This window comes from Helianthus annuus, chromosome 17 (assembly GCF_002127325.2).
Source record: "Helianthus annuus cultivar XRQ/B chromosome 17, HanXRQr2.0-SUNRISE, whole genome shotgun sequence".
Taxonomy (NCBI): domain Eukaryota; kingdom Viridiplantae; phylum Streptophyta; class Magnoliopsida; order Asterales; family Asteraceae; genus Helianthus; species Helianthus annuus.
Genome location: NC_035449.2, coordinates 91,332,623 through 91,341,715, shown reverse-complemented (window position 1 = coordinate 91,341,715; position 9,093 = coordinate 91,332,623). Strand labels below are relative to the sequence as shown.

The 9,093-nt window shown below is 44.4% G+C and overlaps 1 protein-coding gene across 1 annotated transcript; it reads right to left on the bottom strand.

Annotated features, from left to right (window-relative positions):
• Positions 1 to 3,143: 3,143 nt before the first annotated feature.
• Positions 3,144 to 8,754, bottom strand: LOC118489021. Its single transcript, XM_035986526.1, has 2 exons — positions 8,722 to 8,754; positions 3,144 to 4,910 (listed from the first exon to the last, which is right to left on the bottom strand). The coding sequence occupies exon 2, from the start codon at positions 4,904 to 4,906 to the stop codon at positions 3,296 to 3,298; it is 1,611 nt and encodes a 536-aa protein (XP_035842419.1). The 5' UTR covers positions 4,907 to 4,910; positions 8,722 to 8,754; the 3' UTR covers positions 3,144 to 3,295.
• Between the last annotated feature and the right edge of the window lie 339 nt (positions 8,755 to 9,093).

The following is a 9,093-nucleotide window of genomic DNA, read 5'->3' as shown; positions in this document are numbered from 1 at the left end:
TCAACACACAACCCAATCCTTGACGCGAAGCGTCGCAGTATACCACAAAATCGTCGGTACCTTCCGGTAGAGCTAAGATTGGCGCGTTACAAAGCTTATCCTTTAACAACTGAAATGCTTCATCCTGTTTGATTCCCCAATCAAACTTTTTATCCTTTTGCGTGAGGAGCGTCAATGGCTGAGCGATCTTTGAAAAATCCTCAATAAATCTTCGATAATAGCCAGCCAAACCCAAGAATTGCCGGATCTCGGTTGGCGTCTTTGGCGCTTCCCAATTCTTGATCGCCTCGATCTTGGTTGGATCCACATGAATTCCACTTTCATTTACCACGTGCCCAAGGAATTGCACGTCTCTCAGCCAAAACTCACACTTAGAAAATTTGGCATACAACTGCTCCTTCTTCAGTAGCTCTAAGATAGCTCTGAGGTGTTGCTCGTGCTCTGCCTTCGACCTTGAGTAGATCAAGATGTCGTCGATGAACACAATCACGAACTTATCCAGGTATGGCTTACAAACTCGGTTCATCAAATCCATGAACACTGCAGGTGCGTTTGTTAAACCAAACGGCATGACAAGGAACTCGTAGTGCCCATAACGAGTTCTGAAGGCTGTCTTCGGGATACTTTCTTCCTGTATCCGGAGCTGATGATATCCAGATCGAAGATCGATCTTTGAGTAGAAACTTGAACCTTGAAGTTGGTCGAACAGATCATCAATCCTTGGCAAAGGATACCTATTCTTGATCGTCAGCTTGTTCAATTCTCTGTAGTCAATGCACATACGGAAACTACCATCCTTCTTCTTGACAAACAAAACTGGAGCTCCCCAAGGCGAGAAGCTTGGTCGAATAAAACCCTTATCCAACAACTCTTGAAGTTGCGTTGATAGCTCTTGCATCTCAGACGGGGCAAGTCTATAAGGTGCCTTAGCCACAGGCGCGGCGCCTGGAACTAAGTCGATGCGAAATTCCACTTGCCTCTGAGGCGGCAAGCCAGGCAAGTCTTCTGGAAAGACTTCCGGATATTCCCTTACGACAGGGATGTCTTCGATCTTCGGCTCAGCAGCCTTTTTATCCACAATGTGTGCTAGAAAAGCAACACACCCTTTCTTTAAACACTTCCTTGCTTTCAGACAGCTAATAATCCGCAACGGCGTCTCACGCTTCTCTCCATGAACAACAATGGTCTCACCATCGTCGGTCGGAATACGGATAATCTTCTCGCGACAAACAATCTCTGCTTTGTTATTTGCTAACCAATCCATCCCTACTACCACGTCGAAGCTTCCCAACTGGACTGGTAGTAGATCGAGAGCAAACTCACGCTCTCCTAACTCGATTACGCAACCTCTAATCACTTCATTGGCTTCTACTAACTTCCCATTTGCTAGCTCGATCGAATAAGGAATATCTAACTTACTAGCGGCTAAACCAAGCATGTTCTTAAATTCTAGCGATACGAAGCTATAATCGGCACCAGTATCAAACAAAACAGACGCATAGCGTTGGTTTACAGGGAACGTACCAGTAACAACATTGGGATCCTGGCGCGCTTCCCTGGCCTCCATGTTGAAAACTCTTCCACGAGCTTGGTTTAATTCCGGGCAGTTCCTCTTGAAGTGCCCTTGATCTCCACAATTAAAACATCCGGGCCTCTGCCCGTTTCCACCATTGTTCCCAGCTTGGTGGTTTCCCTGGTTTCGGTTCACGGTGCCTGCTTGGTTAACACGGTTCCCATCTCCTCCCTGATTTCCTTGTGGGCGGTTCCCATTACCACCACGGGTATTTCTATTCCCATTTCCTCCCTGACCTCCCCGGCCAGCATTTGCCCAACAAGTCTCTTTCAGGTGGCCAACCTTTCCACATGCTTCACAAACTTTCAACCCACAACGACCGGAGTGATGTTTTTGACATGAGTTGCACTTGGGCTGTGCACCCATGTATCCCCTGCTCTTCTTTCTACCACCAACTGAATCTTGAGCTGGTGCATTCGATTCTCCCTTCTTAACCACCGTCCCGGTGCTTTGCTTGAAACTCGAAAACTTCCGCTTGCTACCACCAGAGGACTCCACATGAGTCTCCTTTTTCCTGGGTTCAATCTCATCGAACTTGTTTAACCGAATCGCTTCTTCAGTGAGAGCCACACTGAGATCAATGGCCTCTGTGATGGTTGCGGGTTTGGAAGAAGTCACCATACTGATTATCTGAGGAGCCAATCCCCAGATGAAGCGCTCAACCCTTTTAAACTCGGGCGTAACCATATAAGGTACCACGTGCGACAGATCGTGGAATCTCTGAACATATTCCGCTATCTTCGACCCTTCCATCTTTAAGTGCCAAAACTCGGTCTCAAGCTTTTGAATCTCCGCGCGAGAGCAGTACTTCTTCCGCATAAGCTCTTTCAATTCGGCCCAAGACAGGGCGTAGGCGGCAGCTTCGCCTAGAGTTTGCACTTGAAGGTTCCACCAAGATAGGGCTCCATCTAGAAACAGCCCTGAAATGTAAGTGACCTGCTGGTCGATCGCACATTTGCTCATACGGATGGTGGAATCAGTCTTCTCTGCCCAACGAACGAAGGCAACAGCACCACCCGTGCCGTCGAAGTTTGTGGGCTTACAGTCCAGAAACTGCTTGAAGGTGCACCCTGCACATTCGTTTCAATATAGGAACTGCATTAGCAATTGCTACAGGAATCCAATTAGACCATGGTACGTCTTAAAGACTTAGGGTTACCATGAGGGGGATTCTGGTTGCCATTGCCGTTGGAGCTACTCCAGCTGGGTCCTCCCTGCGATGCAGCATACTGAGCAATCGCGGGAGCAATGACTTCTTGCAGTTCTTCTTGAGTCGTGGGCATCGGCTGCGGTTGACGTCTTGGTGCCATTTTCTAAAGATGCGTACGTCGATTAGGCCATAGAAATCATACGTATATAGTAATAGTAATAGCATATAACATCTCATGTTATCAATATATCACACACAACATCCCATGTCCAACATCCCATGTCCAACATCCCATGTCCCAATACAAAAATAATCAATCAAGTGAATCAGATATGGTGAGAATACGGCGATTGCATATATATCAAGACCATAAGCATAGTAAGTGTGTTAGTACATTCATCAATCACATAGGGGTTACATCACCCCTGTACAAAATACATCATATCAGTGTTACATACAATCAATACATCACATGTATCAACAAAAATCTGTGCAGTCAAATGGTCTTCAAAAGCTGTGCATAACAATCGCGGCCGTCTCACCGGTGTCTACCCTGGTAACGTCGATGAGCTCTAGACGGGTGGTGGTGGTGGAGGAGGGGGAAAAAGAGGATAATGCAAGCGGCGAAAGAGAAGCCAGTCCTCCTCCAGGGCCTGCTGGGTGCGGATCACGGATGCAATCTGCTGCTCTAGGATCGAAAGTCGAGCAGCAATGTCAGGAGGAAAAGACCGAAATGGCTGAGCAGATGAGGATGACGGACCATGACATGAACAAGGAGGCATCTGAGCTCTCTCGAGCTCCTGCAAACGCTGAGAATGGGAATCATGCTGAAGAACAAATGACATCAATAGGTCCTCTAGGGTATGCCCCATATGAGGTGGATCAACGGGTGGCATAACGGGTAGCGAAGACCAGAAAGAAGGCTCGCTGACAGTGCCAAAAGGCATAACAGGAAAAGATGAAGTGGATGCTGAAGCAGGAGATATCTGAGGCATGACAGGTAATGGCATCGGTACATGGCCAAATGGATGGGCGGAAGAGCCCTCTCCAGGCCCCGCTGGAGGTGCGAAAGATGGGATCTGAAATGAGAACTCAGGATGGTGAGCATCAATGCGGTGAGGAGGAAGCGGCGGAACATCCTCGTCAGCCGGTATCCAACCGTGCTGAGCCTCCTCGTCAGGGGGATCCATGTGCTCTGCAAACAGAGCATGCTCGGGCTCAATAGGCAAGGGATCAACAGGAGCTAAAACAGGATCAACGTGGGCATCAACATGATCAACAAGATCGACATGAGGGTCAACTGGGACGTCAGCGATCGGAGGGTCAACAAGAGGATCAACAACATGGTCAGCATCTAACAAGGGAATATCATCAGCAGGAAAATCGCCAAGTGGCTGACCCGCCAAAATAGGATCAACAGGAACATCAGCATGCGCCAAACCATGCTCATGTGCGGGATCGAAAGCAGCGGCCTGCTCTGGAGCTACTGCAGGCTCGGGATCGACAAACGCCATATCGAAGTCAAAGTCCGGATCGATAGGATCAAAAGGGTCGGCGGGGTCAACGGGGTCCTCTACAGGCTGGTCCATATGAACGAACTCAATATCACGGTCTGGATCAAATCCAGGAGGAAATACAGGGTCAGAATCCTCGAAATCGTCATGCTCAAAAACAAAGCTCGGCATAGGGGCGGCAGATGACGCCTGGTCAGGATCCGAGTCATGAACGAAAAACTGCGTGCTCGCCACATGCGATGGAACAGATGCCACAGACTCGAAGGAGTCTGGGGCTGGAGAATGAACAGGCGAGTCTCCGACAGGAGCACCGGCGATCATCAAAAGACCGCCAGTGGGCAAAAGAGCTGGGTCAGGAACCTCGTCCTCGTATAGCTCATCATCGAAAAGATCAATATCGCCACCAGCCTCGGCATCAAGCATAAGCTCATAAGCTGGGTAGGATGCAAGAGGAATCGGGGCGGGAATCACAGCGAGAGGAAGATCCGCAGCAGGACCACCAACGATGGGCTCATCGACGCCGTCAGGTAGTGCGAACGGCTGAAAGTCGTCGTCGTCTGTACTAGTATAATCCGAGGTATGCACCTCGTGCTCTGATGACATAATCTCGTCTGACTCCATGGGTCGGGGTCCAGTAGTGTCCGAGTCTCCAGTATCTGAGGTGTCCATGAGTCTGTAATACAATCACAAGTATGCACAAATATCAGCAAATCAGGTAATCACACAAGTTACCACATAATAATCACATATTCCTCCTAGTCCCACTAGCCTCCCAGCCTCCCAGACTGTTCTTCCTAGTCCCACTAGCCAACTTTTCCCAGCCTCCCAGACTGACTCCCTAGTCCCACTAGCAAACATTTCCCAGCCTCCCAGACTGACTCCCTAGTCCCACTAGACAACTACCTCGATCCGTTAGATCGAGCCTCGGCCTCCCAGACCGAGCCTCAGTCTCTCAGACCGAGCCTCAGCCTCCCAGACTGAGCCTAAAAATAATAAAATATGCTCAACATTTGTTTATAAAAAGTTTTGGATCTGGACTTAAGTGGTATGCAGAAAAACATTTTCGTGAGAGCCCTAGTGATCATAGTCTAGACTCAAAATGAACCCTAGTTCGCTATGATCAGGGCTCTGATACCAAGCTGTCACACCCTGGCTTTGCGGAAGCGTGGTTAATTTGGTGTGACTCTTAATACCATAGCTTAACCATAACAAGCTATATGAATTTAAAATCATGCAAAGTCATCCATTGAAAATAAAATTGTCAAACATTGTCTAAATGGGTAAACACCCAACAACCATTACTCGTCTTAACAGTACAACCACTACCATAGTGCAAACATAAATAAACATGGTTCAGGGGCTATGGCCTGTCCAGGAAAGAGCCATAAGCCTTGAACCCGGATGACTCTGAATCTAAATGCAGCGGGAAATCCTGCTAAACCGTGCCAGATCCTTAATTCCCTGAAATACATGTAAGTTGAAAAATCAACAATAATGTTGAGCGAGTTCATGCGAAAATGAGTAAATAAACCTTTATCTTTATCAAAAACCCTGGTATGTAGCAAATAAGGAAAAAGAGATCACCAATGGTTTGCAAGGCCATTGATATGTGTAAATGCAAGTAGGAAGGCTCAAACCTAGCAAATTTATGCGTCGGGAACAAAGTCATCCCAAGGTCCGTTCTGCTGGACCTGGGACTGGGCTCGCTACACCCAAATAGATCTACCGCTCCTGCCCCTCGGTCCTACCCTGAGGATTAATGACCTCAAGTTTCCGCCTACCCATTCACATGATCTAAGTAACCCTCCTTACGCTAACCATACCATGTATAACATATCCATAATCATTGTAACATGTATTTCACCCCCGCAGTTTATAAAACTGAAAACAGTTAAGAGAAAAGGGGGACATGAACTCACAGTGAACGCGTCACAAAATCAAGCAATCCAATATCCAGGTGCTGTGCAACGACCTACATGTGCTAATTCTATTAGACGGATGGCCGTGCTTTAGCTTCATAGTTTACATTTTTGGGAAACAGTTAGTCAACCGTTTCGGATATATATTTGATACGCATTCTCCTTCCCAAGGATGGGGGAATTAAATACATGTATACTTATATTATTTTATTAAGTCCCACTTAATATATTTTATTTCTTATTTCAAAATATATTTATTTTTCTCAAAAATAATATATTTCCTTTTTCTCATAATATTTTCCCAAAATAATATATTGACAACACACGCGCTTATGAATACTTCTGAATAAAGCGTAAGTTACGTTTTGGTGATTAAGTGGTAATGATAATTACCGTTGTAACTTATATTCTCGACGTATAAGCGTTTGTATTATTTCGGGCTTGACAAGGTTAGTAAATATTATTTTTACTCTAAAAATAATATTTATATATCTTCACAAAATAATCATAAACAGTGAGGTGACAAAATGTATTTACCGAATATATACTTATCACGTTTACTTTTGTGAAAATCCCACCTCCGATTATTTGTAAATAAAGTTGTGGCGAAATATATTTTGAAAACATGTCAAAGTAGTCTAACACTTGTAAATAATTCTAAGTGTTAGATTTTTAGAAAATTTCGCCAGAGTTTCCCCTGTAACTGGAGGTGGCCACGCTTTCAAGCGTATCATTTTCTTTTACAAAATCATCTCAACAATTTGTCAATTCAACCGAGTCATTTTTCCATTCTTCAAATAGAAGACTAGTATGTAAAACCGCGTTGTTTCATGAACTTGTAGTTTTTACAAAAACTACGGTGTAGATCTCGTTATTTTTAGTGGATCTATTCATAACATAGCTTAGTCTTGCAAAAACCTCGTTTTTGGAACAAATCACTTCTTACAACTTCCCGACAATTTTTGTAAACATTGTTATTTTGTCGGATCTTTTATTCTACAAGTGTTTCTACACTTGTAGTTTATAGAAATCGTATTTGTTAACACTTTATCCACTTTGATAAAAACATGATTTTCTCGACACCCGGTCCTACGAATATACCACTTGTACATACGTAGACCGGCTTGTTTTAAATACTATTTTTCATGTTAAAACACTTTTATACAAGTTCATGTTTCTCGTGTGGTGGAGTTTCACCTTTTAACCCTTGAACCGCTGGCATCTAGTGTATGCCAAAATTCGAGATCTTATCAAAGTCGGGTTAAACGATGATAAGAGCCACCACATCATAGATCGGGCCATTTTAATCAACATGTTCAAATACTACGACATTTACACGCGTTTTGAGCTTTTATCCAACGATATACACGTTTTAGTAAACTTTAAAGTTCCATTAAGCGGGTTACCGACATTCAACCGACAAATATCCTTTTAACCACTTTAGACATGACTAAAAATGAGTTTTAAACGTTATACCTCTAGCTCGGGGCTAGGGAAGAAACTAGTCGAAAACTGCGTGGATAATAGCAAACGGTAGAGGTCCTTCGCGTTCCGTTTGTTCCGAGCTTCGTTGTATGTAACCACCGACACTTGAGTATACTTGGAATGTAGAGACTTGAACCGAAAAATGGATGTGGGGGTGGGGTGATGTTCGGCCGAGAGAGGGGGCAAGGGAGAGGGAGAGAGTGAAAGTTGGAGTGTGTGTGTTCAAGTGTGAGAGAGGTGAGGGTTTTTATAGAAAAAGTTGCCTCGATCCTCGCGTAATCTAATATAAAATAATAAAGGACGTACTCCCCCGGGTCCCACTAGTTGGCCGATTCCTTTAGGTTGTAATGGTGCTCGGTTCGTTTCCAATCGTTCAGTTACGGTTCAGTTTGGTTAAGTGCGTTAAGTGCGAGGTCTAACCCCGTTAGTTGTTTAATGCATTATAAAGCGGTTGTTAGGGTAATCAGGGACCCTAACTGGCTCAGAAAAGTACTAATATTAATTTTGGCAATATTTTTATGTTCCGGGTATTGTCCGGTTGTTCGGTCGGATAGTAATCCGTTAAAGTGCTTAAGATATCCGTTAAGCGTCATAAATAATATTTTTAGCGACACAATTTATTCTGCAAAGTGTCGGGAATAATTCCTCATATTTTGGCACTTTATTAATTAGCTAGAAGCTAGTGTGTTGATAAAAGTGCTGTGTTTCGTGCTTAAAGTATGTTTTAGGCACATCCAAATCTCTATATCTTATTCCTAGAGACGTAATCATACAACCCTTGTATCCCTACACACACTATGGGTGTAGTAAAATAATTCTGGCTCATTCAGGCCTTTAGAGGCAGCGTTTGCCTGATGCTGGCTATATCAGCATGTTCACTGTGTATCCGTTTAGTGCTACTGTGCTTTTGTGCATCATGTTTGTCACTAAGGTTCAGCAATTAAGTAGTGTAGTGACAGGAATATCAAAGTATGATGCAGATATGTACAAGTACCAACAATCAAGTAGCAGTTTATCAGCAAACTCAGTAAAGCACAGTAATTAGGCAATGATTAATAATTAATTAAGTCGTACGGATACCTGGTTTTGAGAGGGTTGTCACAAATACATGTAGAACATACGTGCTATACTTGAATGCGAACCTGACTTGTATAATAACCATGTTAGGACGTGGTTGATCACTATATAGCTTAACCGAACTTTGTGTATCTGCCGAGCAAACCCAAGGTGAGTTCACACAGCCAAGGCATGGGGTTCCCAGGGTGGGAATGGGATTGAATGAATTATGCGAACATACTTAGTTATTAAACCTAAAGATATAGTCCTCGGGAGAGGAAGAGAAAGGATAAGATGTGGCTAGACTAGTATACCTACTTGAACTGATCTTCGCACTCACGCCAGGGGTTGGCTGCGATATTATGACTGATCTTCGCACACACGCCAGGGGTTGGC